At 49.8% G+C, this 16671-nt stretch overlaps 1 protein-coding gene and 1 non-coding gene across 2 annotated transcripts; one reads left to right on the forward strand and one right to left on the reverse strand.

The window, feature by feature from the left end:
- Positions 1–3752: 3752 nt before the first annotated feature.
- On the reverse strand, positions 3753–3884 carry LOC133076071 (small nucleolar RNA SNORA70). Its single transcript, XR_009697481.1, has one exon. It is a non-coding gene; the product is annotated as a small nucleolar RNA SNORA70 (small nucleolar RNA).
- A 1865-nt stretch (positions 3885–5749) lies between these two features.
- On the forward strand, positions 5750–16671 carry SDSL (serine dehydratase like). Its single transcript, XM_061169979.1, has 8 exons — positions 5750–5779; positions 9513–9757; positions 9929–9968; positions 11051–11190; positions 12383–12471; positions 13202–13429; positions 15141–15265; positions 16283–16671. Exons 2-8 carry the CDS (start codon positions 9584–9586, stop codon positions 16474–16476), a joined length of 990 nt encoding a protein of 329 aa, XP_061025962.1. The 5' UTR covers positions 5750–5779; positions 9513–9583; the 3' UTR covers positions 16477–16671.

A 16671-nucleotide genomic window follows, 5' to 3' on the forward strand; every position in this document is an offset into this window, starting at 1 on the left:
TTAACACGGTACATTTGTCACAATTATTGAACCACTATCGATACTTATTATTCACTGAAGTCCATATTTTACTGAGTTCCTTAGTTTCTCCCTGACGTCATTTTTCGGTTCCAGGATCCCATCCAGGACGGCACGTTACATTGACCCATCCTGTCTCCTTAGGTTCTTCTTGGCTGTGACAGTTTCTCAGACTTCCCTTGTTTTTGATGACCTTGACAGATTTGAACAGAACTGTCGTGGATTTTATGTTTTTTCTCATGAGTGGAAGGACGGGGGTTATAGGATTTGGGGAGGAAGACCATGGAGGCGATGTCTCATCCCATCCCATTAAGACCAGGCCAACTACCAACATGACTCATCACTGTGGATGCTGACCTTGATCACCTGGCCCAGGTGCTGGCTGTCAGGTGTCCCCACTGTAACGTTCCTCTTTCTTCCAGGTGTGGAGTTTTGTTGAGTTGCGTCCATCTGTATGGCGCACAGATCCCATATTTACTCGGGGGACTTCCTGTCCTTGTTTTGTGATTGCCCTTCTGTCTGCATGTCACTTGGATCTGTCTGTCTCAGTGGGGGAATCATTACACAAAGCCGAAGGCCTGACTAACACGCTTCCCCCTCCCCTGGTGACAATAATGCCTCTCATGCTGGGTCCACACTGCCTCCTAGACAGATTCTCTAGCTCATGCTGTCCAGTATGGTAGCCCCTGGCCACCTCTGGTTATTTACATTAAAGTAAAATTTTTATTGAAGTACAGTTGATTTACAATATTGTGTTAATTTCTGCTGTACAGCAAAGTGATTCAGTTATACATATATATACATTCTTTTTCATATTCTTTTCCATTATGGTTTATCACAGGATATTGAATATAGTTCCCTGTGCTATACAGTAGGACCTTGTTGTTTATCCATCCTAAGGTTATTTACATTTAGATTAATCAAAATTAAACAAAAGTTACAATTCAGTTCCTCAGTTGCACAATCACAATTCAAGAGCTCGGTAGGCATGGGTGGTGAGTGGCTACCATATTGCACAGCGAAGATTACGGACCATTTTCATCGTCATGTTTCCATGATGGCCCCCGCCTCCTTGCCCCACTCCACCCTCATCCCCACCTCTCCCATTTCCCCAGGACAAATGATGTTATCAGTATTGTTTTCCATGAACCTACAGGTATTGATGCAATCATAGACTGGTGTATCAGGAACTTTTGGTTATTGTTGTCTTGTTAAAAGCAACATTGTTTTTTGTTTTAAAAAAAAAGTCATTACACCCCTGTTTGAGGAAAGCATCCTAAGAAGTTGTTTGGAAAATCTGGGATTTTTGAAGAATGCACTAATCATTCCATCTCTAGACTGCTGTTCTAATCTACAGATCCTGGACTTGAGCTGCAGCATCTAGATTTCCAGTCTCCAGCCACCCTGCTCACTTCAGACTGGCCTCCACTGCCAATCCTAATTGGCAAGAGCCAATTCCTTAATATCTACCCTGCTGCTACTGTCTGTCTTGAATTCAGTGCGTTTTATATACTGACCGACTCCTCGGTCTCAGGTCTGAAGTCACAGGGAGCTTCTATCAGTAACCGAGGACCACTCAGTTCAGTCCTGGGTTTTTCCTCCAATCGCATGGCTTGTGCCTTTACTTGTGCTACTAAATGTATAAAAGTATATCGAGTTGTATCACCTCCTAGATTCCCTAATTGTTTAATATATTGTGCAATATTTAATACACTGCACCCTTCAAGCTGTCTATCCATTTATCTTTATTTCAAAAATCTGAACATAGGGCCAGAACTGTTCCCCTTTTTCCTCTGGGCCCCATTTTCCCCATCCACAATAAGGATGGCTTAGATGGCCCTGACAGATTCTTTCAGCTCAGATATCATGGCTGTGAATTTGTAAGTCTCGGGACAAGAACATCCATGTTGGATGTGGTATCCCTCAATGATTGGTCCCGTGAGCTATTTGCTGGGCAAGTCACTTAAACTTTCTGTGCCTCAGCTTCTCCCTTAATAACTGACTCCTTTCCTTTTCAGGGCAAGAGGAGAGAGGGAGAGTTCCTCTGCACAGGGTTTCAAACTCAAAGAACTCCAGGAACCAGGCAGGAGCCTTCTGGGTGTTAGGGATGCAATAGAGAAAGATGGGGACAGTGGCAAATAGAACTATCCCCCACGGGGTAGTTCTACAGAGGACAGAGTGAATCAGCTCCAGCCAGCAAAAACATGGCCCCCTAGTTTGAGACCCTCTCTGCTCTAGAATGATTTATCATCTTGGCAAGGGTCTGAGACATTAGCTAAGATGTATTGGGTGTTAGAAGGTCCAGGGCAAATCCCAGCTGGGCTACTCACTAACTAGACTGGCTGCTTGACTGCATGAACTCCAGTTCTTTTACCTGTTAATGGAACTGAACCTCTGTGGCTTGGAAAGTGTATGACGCAGAGTCCAGGGTTAAACCTGCAAATTCAGAGGGCCAATTACCTGTGTCCAAGACTCCATCCCTCCTCTTTACGCAGTTCCCTTGCCCTGGGAACAAGAAGGCCAGCTGGGGGTGAGGATGGTGAAATGAAGCTTAATGAATAATCCGGGAGACTGGCCAGGGTGTTTGGCAGCCTGAGGTGTCAGGGACAGGGGCTGGCTAACAAATGTGGATCTGGGAGGGAATGGGTCAGTGACTTGGACCCCTCTCCAGCCTCATCTGCTCTCTGATGCAGCCACTCTGGCTTCCCCACTCCATCCTCTTCCAGGTCAGGAGCTCTGGGTCTAAGCCCTGGCTCTGCCCCTGCTGTGTGACCTCAGGAAAATGACTTGGCCTTTCTGAGCCAAATCTGATTCCACAATGTGGAGTTCATTACAATACCTACCTCCCCCAGGGTGTTGTAAGCGTCCTGTGATAGAACGATGTCATGTTCCCAAACTTCAGACATTCATGTGCTGCCTTTGCAATTTTTGCCACACTGTTGTGTCACATCTTTTATAATACTGATAAAGCAACACTAGCAGCCACAGCAGCAAACACAGAGTACTTCCTACTGTTCTAAATAGTTTACATCTGTTAACTTTTTTTTGTTTTTTTGTTTTTTGGCTGCACTGTGCAACATGGGGGATGGCTCTCTGACCAGGGATCGAACCCGTGCCCCATGCATTGGGAGCGCAGCGTCTTAACCACTGGACTGCCAGGGAAGTCCCCATCTGTTAACTCTTTTGATCCTCACATCAACTCCACTAGGGAAGCAGTATTTTTTTTTTTTCTACCCACCAAATGGAAATTCAGTATTATAATCAAAACTTCAAAGTCTTCCTCCCATACTGCTTTAATGTAAGGAAAAATAGCTTTTAATTTAATTTAAGTTTTGGACAGGAAAGTAGTATTTATTGGTGGGCGTGAGTAAGGAGAGGACAGCGCCAAGGCTCTCATGAATGCAGGACCTGCCATTTGTCCAGGGGGCCACGGTGAGGGGTGTATTCGACCCCACAGCCATCCGGGATGAACCACTTTTCTGCCACCATGTTTTCCAATTCATCTGCTTAAACTTCTTGGGGATGTGAATGTTCCAGAGGCCGGGGAACTTGAACTCCGCCCGTGCAGGGCCGCAATCACGCTTCTTCTTCTGCAGCTTGGTGCGGATGAACGTTACGACTTGGCCAGTGTGGACCCTGGCCGCTATGCCCTGGGGCTTTCTAAAGGCACCGCGCATACCTGTCTGGAGCCTAGACTGGGGACTGCATGCCAGACATGACTGTCCACCGGAAAAGGCTGTCTCCAAGCTCCCTTAGGGCAACCCATACCGGCAACAGGCTGCATACACTACTGGGGAAATAGTATTTTATCCCCATCTTACACTTGAGGAACCAAGGCACAGAGAGGTTAAATAACTTACCCAAGCCACAGCCAGTAAGTGCAAAGCTGGTATTTGTACTAGAGCCTGGCTTCAGGGTCTATGTTCTAATTGTTACTGCCTCTTCATGCCAGAAAATTACTGCTACTATTGAATATTGAAAAAAGAAAAAAAACTCCATTTTTAAACTTTAATACCTGCCTTAGCTTCTTCCTAAGCAATAACATCCATAAAATTATGTGTATTATTTTATATGCACACACACACACACAGAGGATATAGATACCCAACTGTTAAAAAACCTTTGGGAATCTCTCATCAACACAAAAGGGCTGGCATACAGTAGGCATGCAATAAATGCAGCCGTCATGCTTCTTGTCCAAACCTGAACTGTATGTATGCTAAGGCCCCACTCCTCCAGGAAGCTCTCCCTGATTACACCCCACCCTCAGCTGCCCTGTGGGGACCTTCTGCTCTCTGTTCTCCTAGGGGGTGTTAGGGTTGTCACTGAATTAGTGACTTCCTCTCCCCTCCAGGCTGGGGGCCACCTCAGGGCATGAACTGGGTTTTATCACCTCGGTGTCCCCAATGCCCAGACCAGGACAGGACACCTGACAAGGATGGTGTTTGTTTAATGTGAGGATGGGGATGAAACTGCTAAAGTCCTCATCAAGGATCATGACCAAGCAGTTCCACTTGACCCCAAGTGGCCAGGAGTTAATCATCAAACCCGGAGAGGTCACACGCAGGTCAAGAAGGGCACAGACCATCTGGGCTGCCAGGTGCTTCCTGGACCTCACCTCCCATTTTATATATAGGGAAACTGAGGTCCCCCAAATGGATGTGGCCAGCTCAGATTCACCCAGTGAGATGCTGATAGAGACAAGACATGAATGTGATCACGTCATTCCCCGGCCTAAAGCCTTCCATGGCTCCCTAGTACCCTTGGGTGAGGTCCAGACTCTGGATTGGCACAGGCATCCTGTGGACTCTGGTCCTTGCCCACCTCCCCAGCCCCAAACCCACCTGCTGTCCCATCCTTGCCTTTTCTGTTCGAATCCTCCTGCACATGTCTCCGTTCCTGGAACACCCCATGTTTTTCAGTTTCAGACCTTTGCTTTCCCTGTTCCCGATTCCTGGCTCCTCTCAGTCTCCTCCTCCAGGAAGCCATCCCAGCCCTCAAGGGCCAGGTGAGGTTCCTGCTCTGGGCGCCTGCAGCCCTGCCCCACCTCTTTCTCCCAACATCTGACAGCATTGATCAGAGCTGCTCTTCAGTGGTATCTTGGGGCTTCTTGAGGGCAGGGGACATGCTGTCTTGTTTGAAGCTAAAGGTCCCAGGACTTGACACATAGTTGGTGTCCAATAAATATTCTTTGAATGAATGAATCGGTTGTCAGAGTCATTCATTTGAACAATAAATAATTGTTTGGGTCCCAATGTTGGGTATAAAATATCAGAGATGAGGAGGAGTTTCAGAAGAAAACATGCCTTTCTCATGTGACAGATAATAATTGTTTCTTTATCCTTGTTTTCTCGTCTCAGACCTAAGTTGACCTTGACAGTGGTCCAGGGGAAGTGGCTTGGCATTCAGGACAAGCACTGGACTTGGAGGTGTCTGTGTCACAACAAAGGTGGTCCAGGATGAGAGTTAAAGGGTGTCTCTCTCTGGCTGGGTGGCCTTGGCCGAGTGAGTCCCCCTCTCTGGGCCTCAGTTTCTTCATCTGTGAAATGGGACCAGGTAATCACATGTCTCGGACAGCAAACCCGGAGGCAGTGAAGGCTGATCTTGTCCCCTTTCTCCTCCAGTGGGGAGCTGTCCCTTTAACACAGGAGGAGGGGTCAAGGCCACAGGAAGCTGCAGGAAGCTGGCAGAGCCAGTGCCCAGGCAGGCTGGTGGGCAGCAGGCTGGGGTTGAGCTGGTCTGGGGACTGTTGAGAAGGAAGGTAAGGGGTTCTGGGGCCCAAATAGAGCCCTGGGGCTCTGTGTACATTTGTGAATGTGAGTAGAGGCTAGTCTGGAAAGTTCTGGGGCCAAGTCCCAGCTGAGTGGACAGAAAGTGGGAGGGTGAGATGGTCTGAAGTCCTCCCAGGAACATGGGTTCAGCTCAGGGTGCTTATGGGCCGTCTGTCTTGGAGTAGAAGGCTAGGGGTCTGGGACCCTGAGGATCGGGGAGCACATCCTGATCCCAGGGGGGTGGGGCTGACATTCTGCCAGCCAAGGGGTGGCTGAGGGTTCCCAGCCCTGGCACCAGAGATTTGACTGTTGAGCGTCACCCAGGTGGCCTCTGGGGAAAAGCGTGAGGGACAAGGGAGGTGGAAAAGGTAGTCAGTTGGTCTTTACCCCAATTCATAGATGTAGCAGGTGCCCTCCTGGGCATCTGGGCTCGATAAGGCTGTTGGCAACTTGGGGTTCATTCATTTGACTGATGCCTGCTGTCCTCTTCTGGGCAGTCGGTATAACCAAGAGGGCTGGGGGAGCCTGGGGACTGAGGCAGGAGCATTAAGCTCCTAAGGACAACTGGCAGTTAAGTGCTAAATGCTCACACCTTTAATGATAATAATGCTAATATAAAAGAGAAAGTAAAGCATGGTGGGTAAGAACACAGATGCCAAAGTGCACTGTCTGAGTTTGAATCCTGGCCATGCCATTTCTAGCTGTGTGACCTTGGACAAGTTACTTAACCTCTCTGGGCCTCAGTTTAATTGTCTATAAAGTGCAGTTAATAATTGAACCTATCTCAGGGTCGTTGTAATGATTATATGAGATAAAATATAAGGTGGTTGGTATAGTGCCTGGCTCAAAGTAAGTCCCATATAATTATTAGCTATTATTATATGTGAAGCAGAGTTGATGCCTTTACTTTATGGTCTCACTTAATCATCACAATGATCCTGTGATGCACAAGCTCTTCTCCCAGTTTGTTGTGTGGTTAGTTCCTTTTCATTTTTCAGGTCTCAGTTTTAATGGTCACCTCCTCCAAAAGGCCTTTCCTGACCTCCTGACCCAAAGTAGGTCCCCTGTTCTTCTCTTCAAGACTCCGTATATGCCTGTTTCCCTTTTAGCAGTTCTCACCATTTCTGATTATTTTGTTTGTCTATACAGTTATTTGTTGAATGTCGATCCCCTTCTGAGATTATAAGTCACCTCCAGGAGTAGATGTCTGTCTGGTTCACCATGGTATCCCCAGTTCCTAGGTCAGGGCCTACACCTTGTAAGCATTCTAGAGTAACAATGAGCCTACCAGCACTGTTAGAAGACCCCAATGAGGTAACGCCTCCAAAAGACTCAGTCAATTTCTGGTAACTGGATTCAACAAAGGATAGCTATTATTATTATTATTAATCTGCACCAAAAACTGTGAGTTGGGATGTTATTATTCCCATTTTACAGAAGGGGAAATAGGCACACAGAGGTTGAGACACTTGTCTGGGTCACACAGCCAAGAAGTCATAGCTAGTTTCTAACTTTGGTCTCTGGTTGACCCCAAAGCTCACATTCTTGGGCTCTGGGGCTGAGGTGAGGCCCAGGGCTGGGTATGCAGGATTTGGGTGACCCATGGGCTACCCTCCCCCAATGCCATGCCCTGCTTAAGAATTGTCCTGGATGGAACTGGTTGGAGGTGGTTCAGGCTTTGCCATTCCTGGGGAACCCCAGGGCCATCCCAACAAAGGCCCGGAGTCAAATCCGGGGACAGGAGACCTGGAAACCTCTGAAGCGGGGGAGCCCAGGTCTTGACTAAGCAACGGTGGACAAGAAGCTTGGGCTTGTGGTGGGGGGGGAGGTCGCAGCGCTCCTCCTAGTGGCAAATAATGGAACTGCAGCCCCACTGTTGGGCGGCCCAATGCTTTTCTGCTCCAGAAAAAAAAAAGGGGGGGGGGGGTGGTGGGAGAGCACAGCGTTCGCTCCTTAAAAAAAATCCTTCTAATTTTCTCCCTTCTAATTTCCTCCCTCTCTGCTTCTCGCCCTTACACACTGGTTCATTCACTCACTCACTCATCCGCACTTTGGCTTAAAACCTCCCAGCGGCTTCCCATAGCAAGTAGAATTAGAATAATATCCCAACTGTTCACCGTGGGCTGGAACGCCCTCCCCTACATCCCTGACCACCTCTCCTTGCTCGCCTCCTACTCTCACCTCCACCGGTCCCTTCTCTCAGCACCAGGAACGCTCTAAGTTCATCTCCCTCAAGGCGGTGGTTCTACCTGCTGTTCCCTCTGCAGAACGCTTTTCCCTTGCTTCTCTTCCTGTCATTCATCTCAAAGTTCCCCCTTTGAGAACTTGCAGGTCAAAAGAAAAGTAAGTTACCTCTCAACCAACCAAAAATGCACAGCTCCGATCTGCCTCCCAATTCAAACTGTTAAAAACCCTAAACCATCACCAACAGCAAGACGGGCGGTTTATTACATTTAATGAGACGATTGGAAATTTGAACACTTAGCAGATATTTGATGATATTAAGAAATCATTTAAATATTTTTAGACGTGATAATGGCATTGTGATTACATTTTTTTTTTTTAATTTTTATTTATTTATTTATTTTTGGCTGTGTTGGGTCTTCGTTTCTGTGCGAGGGCTTTCTCTAGTGGCGGCAAGCAGGGGCCACTCTTCATCGCGGTGCGCGGGCCTCTCACTGTCGTGGCCTCTCTTGTTGCGGAGCACAGGCTCCAGACGCGCAGGCTCAGTAGTTGTGGCTCACGGGCCTAGTTGCTCCGCGGCATGTGGGATCCTCCCAGACCAGGGCTCGAACCCGTGTCCCCTGCATTGGCAGGCAGATTCTCAACCACTGCGCCACCAGGGAAGCCCGTGATTACATTTTAAAAAATAAACATCAGTGAGGTATAATTTCCATAAAATAAAATTAGCTTACTCAAGGTTAGAATTTGAAGAGTTTGGACAAAGGTATACTGTTCTGAAACTGTGGCTACAATGTTTAAAAAGAGTTCTTTGCTTTTAGAGCTACATGCTGAAATATTTACAGAAGAAATAATATGAGAGGAAATTTATAATAATAATAAAGGAGGAAAAAATAATAATACAGGAAGGAGGATTAGGCATAGATATGGAGAAAACAAGGCAGGCCATGCGTTGATGATTGTTGAAACTAAGTGATGGCTACACGGGAGCTTCGTCAGACAGTTCTTGACACTTTTGCTGTGTTTAAATTTTCCATAATACAAGTTTAAAAAAAAGTTTCTTTCCTGGGAGACGTCTTTGCTCACCACCCTTGCTAAAATAATACCCTCCCCTCTAGGTCACTCCTGTTTGAAATTCTGTGATTCTGTCTCCCCAACTAGACCGTGAGCTCCGGCAAAGCAGGGGCTGCCTCTGACGTGTCCCCTCCTGGGTCCCAAAACCTGAAACTGCCTGGCACATAGTAGGTGCTTAGTAATGTCTTTTGAATAAATGAATGAATAATGAATGATGAATGAATGAATTCTCCCACTCTCATTCATTCATCACCACTATTGGCCATGTTCTCCATCCCCAGCGCTGGGGGCAGCCACAGTTACAGAAGAAAAGGGCCCCTAGTCCAAACGCCCTTGTCCAGCTGGTGAAACTGAGGCCCAGAGAGGCGCAGACACTTCCCTGGAGCCTCACAGCTTGGCAGCCATATGGCAGTAAGGGAGCCAAGCGGAGGAGCTTCTCCCTCTCCCCGTCCCCTGTTCTGGTTACAGGGACTCTTGGCTGGAGCTGCCTGGGCTAGGACGTTTGTGCCCTCCTGCAGGCCCTCTAGGTGGTTGCTGGGATGGAGGGCCCTCTGGCGGAGTGTGCCAAGGGTGAGCACTTCCACATCGTCACACCTCTGCTGGAGAGCTGGGCACTGTCCCAGGTGGTGGGCATGCCTGTCTTCCTCAAGTACGAGAATGTGCAGCCGACTGGCTCCTTCAAGATCCGTGGCATTGGACATTTCTGCCAGGAGGTGAGGGTGTGTAGGCAGGAGGGGAGAGTGAGGTTGTACAGATGGAAGGGGACAGCTGTGGGCAGGACGAGGGGTGGGGAGAGTTGCAGTGGGAGGGTCTAACTCCATCCCACACAGGCTTCCATGACACCTGCTTGGGTCAGCCCTCACCCACATACCTTGTCTTCCCAGGTGGCCAAAAAGGGATGCAGACACCTGGTGTGCTCCTCAGGTGAGCCCACCCCTTTCTACTTCATGAGGGTCCTCAGGACTGGGTTGGGGGAGGAGGAGCCGGCTGGAGCAGCAGTAGATGTCCAGGGCTTGGCCTCTTTTTTTTTTTTTTAATAAATTTATTTATTTATTTGTTTCTTTTATTTCGGCTGCACGTGGGCTTTCTCTAGTTGTGGTGAGTGGGGGCTACTCTTTGTTGTGGTGCGCGGGCTTCTCATTGCGGTGGCTTCTCTTGTCGCAGAGCACGGGCTCTAGGCGCCCAGGCTCCCGTAGTTGTGGCACGTGGGCCTCAGTTGTTGCAGCACGTGGGCTCAGTAGTTGTGGCTCGCGGGCTCTAGAGCACAGTCTCAGTAGTTGTGGTGCACGGGCTTAGCTGCTCCGCGGCATGTGGGATCTTCCCGGACCAGGGCTCGAACCCATGTCCCCTGCATTGGCAGGCGGATTCTTAACCACTGCGCCACCAGGGAAGTCCTTAGCCTCTTCTTAAAGGTCCAGTCTCATCAAGGTCATGGTCAGATGGCTGCTTTGTATGTCCTCTCCCAGCCCCCTTCCCATCATTCAAGCCTCCTGGTAGTAAGTGATAAAAATCCAATCATATGGGTTTAAGTTACAGGCTCCAAGAATTGAAGAATTCTTGGGATAACTGGCTTTCAGGCACAGCTGGATCCAGGAGCTCTCCTCTGTACCTCTCCTTTTCTTGGCTTGTCTTTCCTCTGTACTAACTTTACTCTCATATAGACCACATGGTAACAAGATGGCCATCAGGAGTTTTAGGCTTGCCTCCTACCATCCTACCAACCCTGGTGAAAAGGGAGTACCCCTTCCCAATGGCCTCATCAATCCATGAATTGGTCTTTTTGGCCCAGCTTGTCCCATGTACTCATCCCTGAACCAATCATGGTTCAGGTGATTGCGTTCTCTGATTGGCTCCACATAGATCACGTGTCCACCTCTGGGGCCAATGGTGGGGCATATAAGTGCCGGGAAGGAGTGACTCCCAAAGGGGAATGGAGGGGGTGGGAGAACAGTGTGTCAACAGGCTAATGCAAATGCCCACAGCACTCCCTTCTACTGCCTCCACAGGGGGTAACGCGGGCATCGCTGCTGCTTACGCTGCTCGGAGGCTGGGCATCCCAGCCACCATTGTGCTCCCCAAGGGCACCTCTCTGCAGGTGGTGAGGAGGCTGCAGGGGGAGGGGGCTGAAGTTCAGCTGACTGGAAAGGTAAAGACCTCAAGACGGGGAAACCAGCTGAAGGGGTCTGTTCCCCCCTTACTCCCACCTCACCCCCAAGAGATCCTGTTTCCTTTTCCTTTCTGTGAACTATGCCTGGGACCCAGTCATCCCTGAGGATGGCTGAGCTGAGGGGTGAGTGAGATGTGTTGTATATTAAGGGCTGGGATCTGTCAACTTGCCTCTCCCCACCTTGAGAAGACTTTTCCTGTGTGAACCCAAGAGAAGCGGGAAGCTGGTGGTTACCAGGCGTGTATCTGTCTCCCTGCGTCCTCACTAACACTTGGTATTATCCACTTTAAATTTTTGCCATTCAATAAGACAAAAAGTATAAAGAAAGATGATGACAGCATCATCCCCCATTCTGAGGCCACACCGAAATGAAAGGATATTAATCTGATAAGGATATCATTGGTTCACTTTGTTACCCAAGAAACAGAGACCCAAACATGTCATCCTTCTCCCCTCCTGGGAAGAAGAAGAAAAAAAAATCCATCCATCCATCCATCCATCCATCCATCCATCCATCATCCCTGGAAACCCAGCTTTTAAAAACCATCAAAGTTAAAACTAAAAGCCATATCATGGTACCCAAAAGCTGGTCTCCAAATACTTAGTTTATACAGTTTCCTTCCTTCCTGCCTGCTTTTCTGTCTCCCTTTCTCCTTCCTTCCTTCCTTCATATATTCATCCATTCATTCATTCACTCACTCATTCATTCATTCATTCATTCAACATCCTTCCGTCCATCACCCTTTCTCCCTCCCTCTGCCTTCTTTCCCACCCCTCCATCCATCCATCATCCATCCAACAGATATTCATTGAGCACATACTATGTGCCTGCACTATGTTAGGCAGTGCTAAGAATACAGAGGTAATAAGACGTGGTCTCTACTCTTACAAATCTCCAAGTATTGTTGCGGAGACTCGCAGGTAACCAGATGATGAGAATAGAACACGATGGGTCCTGCCTGGATTGTAGAAAGCACATGGCATCCATTTGTCCACTTGGAAGCCTCTGCCTTTGTCCCAGGAGGCTGCTGGGTCCACACCAGCTCTGGTCTCACCCTCAGGGGTCTCCTCAGCCCACTGGCCCCTGGAGCCATCCAGGAGACCTCTGGCTGTGCTCCAACCTCCATAGCCGTCTGACTCCCATCTTCTGAGGGCCTCGGTTTCTCTTTAGGTCTGGGACGAGGCCAATCTGAGGGCGCAAGAGTTGGCCAAGAAGGACGGCTGGGTGAACATCCACCCGTTTGACCACCCCCTGATATGGTAATGCTGGTGCCCCTCTCCCCATGGAACTCAGCACTGAGAGACCCTCGTTGAGTCAGGGTCCTCCCACTGGACAGAGGGGAAACTGAGGCCCAAAGAGGAGAAGAGGCTTGGAAGCCAGGCACATGGAGGTCCAGACCCCACCTCTGCCACTTGTGATTTGTGTGACTCTGCAAAGCATCTCACCACCCATGCCTCAGTTTCCACGTGTGTAAAATGGAAATGCTAATAATAAATCCCCTTGATTGAGTGTGTACTTTGGGACACATTTAATCCATTTAGTCTTCCCCAAAGCCCTAGAGATGGTTTTTCTAATGCCCATTTTACAGGTGAGGAAACTGAGGCACAGAGAGGTCAAGCTACTTGCTGAAGATCACACAGCTAGTAAGTGGCGGAGACCTTGGGTCCCAGGCCCAGGACTTGAGTTGGGCTGGTTCCAAGTGTTACTCTGGTCTCCTCTTAACCAGACACAAGAACGCTGCCTCTTTCCAGCGTTGTGGAATGGATTAAATGGATTGAGCATGTGCCTGGGAGGTTGATGAAAGGGGGAAAGAATGAGTGAATGAATAAACTGAGTGGATGGAAGCTGAGTGAACTGTGGCAGGGTCTCCCCTCCACGTGCCATGGGTGGGGAGGTGGATGGCGACGTGGGGAGTTTGTGTGGATGTGAGCCTGTGGGGCTGGGGCCTCCCTCACCCCTGCTTCTCTCTCCTGCTCCCTCGTCCTGCAGGGAAGGCCACGGGAGCCTGGTGCGGGAGCTGAAGGCAGTGCTGGGGACCCCACCGGGTGCCCTGGTGCTGGCAGTGGGGGGCGGAGGCCTCCTGGCCGGGGTGTCGGCTGGTCTGGCAGAGGTGGGCTGGCAGCATGTGCCCATAATTGCCATGGAGACCCAAGGGGCACACAGTTTCAATGCGGCCATCAAGGCAGGCAGGCTGGTGACACTGCCGGACATCACCAGGTAGGCATAGGCTGGGGGCATTTGTGGGGCGCTAAGTTGCCCTAGGACCTCCCAGTCCCACTTAGTGGAAGTGGGGCACTCAAGGGGGGGTCACCTTTTTTTTTTTAATTAAAAAAAGATTTTTTTTTTGCCACACCATGGCATGCGGGATCTTAGTTCCCCGACCAGGGATCGAACCCATGACTCCTGCGGTGGAAGCACAGAGTCTTAACCACTGGACCACCAGGGAAGTCCCCTCAAGGGGGTCTCCTTAATCCTGCATGGCTGATCTATAGGACTTTTCATTCCCCGCTTAAACCCATCAGTGTGTTCCCCAAGCTCTCAGGCCCAAATCAGACTCCTCCCCATTCCACTTCAGCCACCGGCCTGTCTTCCTGTCCCTTGAATGGGTCATGCTCTTTCCTCCCTCCATGCCTTTGCACAGGCTGTGTCCTCTGCCCAGAAGTCCTAGGGTTCCCTCTTCTTCTTTTGGCTGTTTTCTCTCCCCTCAGAGAGATTCTCCCCTCAACCCTGTCATCGGAGGTTCCCCTCCCAAGTTCTCCCTCATAGTGTCTACCTACAGTGGGTATTTATTTACTTGTTCTTGTGTTTCCTTACTCACTGCTGTCTCCCCTCCCAGACTTGGTTCTTGATAACAGCAATAACAATAATCGCAACCAACACTTCTGTAGAACTCACTATCTGTCAGGCTCTATTCTAAGCACTTGAAACGTTTTAACTCATTCTATACGACAACGTCGTGAGCCAGCTATTGTTATTATCCCAGTTTTTCAGATGAGGAAACTGAGGCTCAGGGAGGTGAAGTGACTTTTCCAAGGTCACACTGCTAGTTTAGAGCCAAGGTTTGAAACCAGGCAGCCTGGCACCAGAGTCCGTACTCTGGGCTACTTAGGGCTCAGAGCCAGTTCCTATGAGCTCAGCAAAGCCTCTCCCAGGCCTGAAACACTGCCCAGCTCAGGAAAATACCAGCAGGTAGGTGATCCCAAGCACGGAGGTAAAGAGCATGGACTCTGGAGCCAGACTACCTGAATTTGAACCCACATTCTGCTATTGACTAGCTGTGTGGCCTTGAGCAAGTTACTCAACCTCTGTGAACTTCAGTTTCCTGACCTATAAAATGGAACTCATAAATTTCTAACTCCAAGGGAGAGCATAAGGATTAAAACAGAAAATCCAGGGTCTTCCCTGGCGGTCCAGTGGTTACAACTCCGTGCTTCCACTGCAGGGGGCGCAGGTTCGATCCCTGGTTGGGGAACTAAGATCCCACATGCTGCACGGTGCAGCCAAACACACAAACAAACAAACAAACAAAACCCCTGTCAGAAAATCCAAGCATCCAGCACCTTGTAAACATTCAATGAATATTAGCTATAGTATAGACATGGTAAATGGTTATTAATGAATAAAATGAAAAAAAGATCATTTTCTAGGCTTGGCTTTCTGGGGTCTATGCAAGAACAACACAATCATGGCTGTAGAGTCAGAGGGGGTGATGTGCATTCATCAGCCATTCTTGGGACACACAATTTTTGAGTGCCTCCTCTGAGCCAGGCGCTGCTTGAGATTCTTGAAATGCTGGGCCCCCGGCCCATTGCAGGATGGGAGAGGGGCCCGGGGCTGGGGAGGGCTGGGGCTGTGCGGGGAGGAGACTTGATTCCCCAGCTCTTCTCCACACCCCTGCCCTCCCTGCCCCACCTGCCCGCTCCTGCAGTGTAGCCAAGTGCCTGGGTGCCAGGACGGTGGCTGCACAGGCCCTGGCGTGTGCGAAGGAGTTCAAGGTCTTCTCTGAGGTGGTGGAGGATTTTGAGGCCGTGAGCGCTGTGCAGCGGTTCCTGGGTGAGTAAGCACTGCCCCCCACCCGGGCTCAGAAACCGGCAGAGTCCCTGGATCCCCTGGAGAGGGTGTGCTCCCTCTTGTCTGTATCCTCAGTGCAGGGCAGGGTATACAGTAATCATGTAATAAGTGCACGTTGAGTGGACGGAAAGGGTGGGGGTGAAGAAGGGGTGTGTCCTGCTGTCTCTAGCCTCCGGACTTCTGTACCCACTCTTCTTCCCTCTGGCTGCCCATCCTGGCCCTCCTCCCTATTGGTTTCATGTAACTAAGGGCTACTCAGCTATCATGACACCTCCTCCAGGAAGTCTCCTCTGATCTCTCACCCCCACCCCACCTGGGTTGAAGACTTCCTATGCACCAATCCCAACAGTATCATAACTGCCAGATTCTTATCTAACTACATCACTAGACTGTGAACTCTATGAGGGCGGGGGCTGGTGTGTCTCGTTCATTGTTGTGTCCCCAGGGCCTTCCTAGCACTGGGCCTGGCAGGGAGGGGGCGCTCAATAAATATTTGTTGAGTGAATGGATGAATGTATGAGTGAGTGGAAAGGTGGATAATGAATAGGTGGATGGGTGGGTGGATAGACGGATGGATTGATGGGCAGTGGACTGACAAACGACATGGATGAAATGGATGGAAGGATGGGTGGACACATTGATTAATGGACACATTGATGGATGGACAGACAGACAGTCAAATGATGGATAGGGGCTGAATGGATGGATGGATGAATGGATGGATGGATGGATGGATAAAACAATGATTGATAGATACACTGATAGATGGACAGACAGTGTAATGATGGATAGAGGGAGGGCTGGATGGATGGATAGCTGAAAGGCAGACGGATGGAGGGTCAGATTGATGGATGGAGAGAGAGTCAGACAAATGATGGATTGTGAGATGGATGCCTGGATGGCTGGCTTCATGGAATTGCAGTGCCCAGAGCCTGCTGAGCACTAACTGGTTTTTCCTCCCTTTCCTCCCCTCCACCCCCGTTCCCCTACTCTGGGCAGATGATGAGCGAACGTTGGTGGAGCCTGCCTGCGGGGCAGCCTTAGCTGCCATCTACTCAGGCCTCCTGGGGAGGCTCCAGGCTGAGGGCCGCCTGCACCCTTCCCCGGCCTCAGTCGTGGTCATCGTGTGCGGAGGCAACAACATTGACAGTGGAGAGCTACAGGCTCTGAAAGCCCAGCTGGGCCAGGGCTGAGGGCTCCTGGTTTAGGAGGGCCGGCTGGGCCCCAGTGATCCCCAAGAGGCTCCTGGACACCCCTGGAGGGGGTTGCTGGCTGAGGGGCCTCTGTGCTCATAGATGGCAGTGGCAGCTGCCCTGTGCTGCTACGCTGGCTGCCTCCTTCAGGAAGCCCTCCTGAACTGCTCCCTTTGGCTTTCCTGCAGCTCTGGC

This window comes from Eubalaena glacialis, chromosome 15 (genome assembly GCF_028564815.1).
Source record: "Eubalaena glacialis isolate mEubGla1 chromosome 15, mEubGla1.1.hap2.+ XY, whole genome shotgun sequence".
Classification (NCBI taxonomy): Eukaryota; Metazoa; Chordata; class Mammalia; order Artiodactyla; family Balaenidae; genus Eubalaena; species Eubalaena glacialis.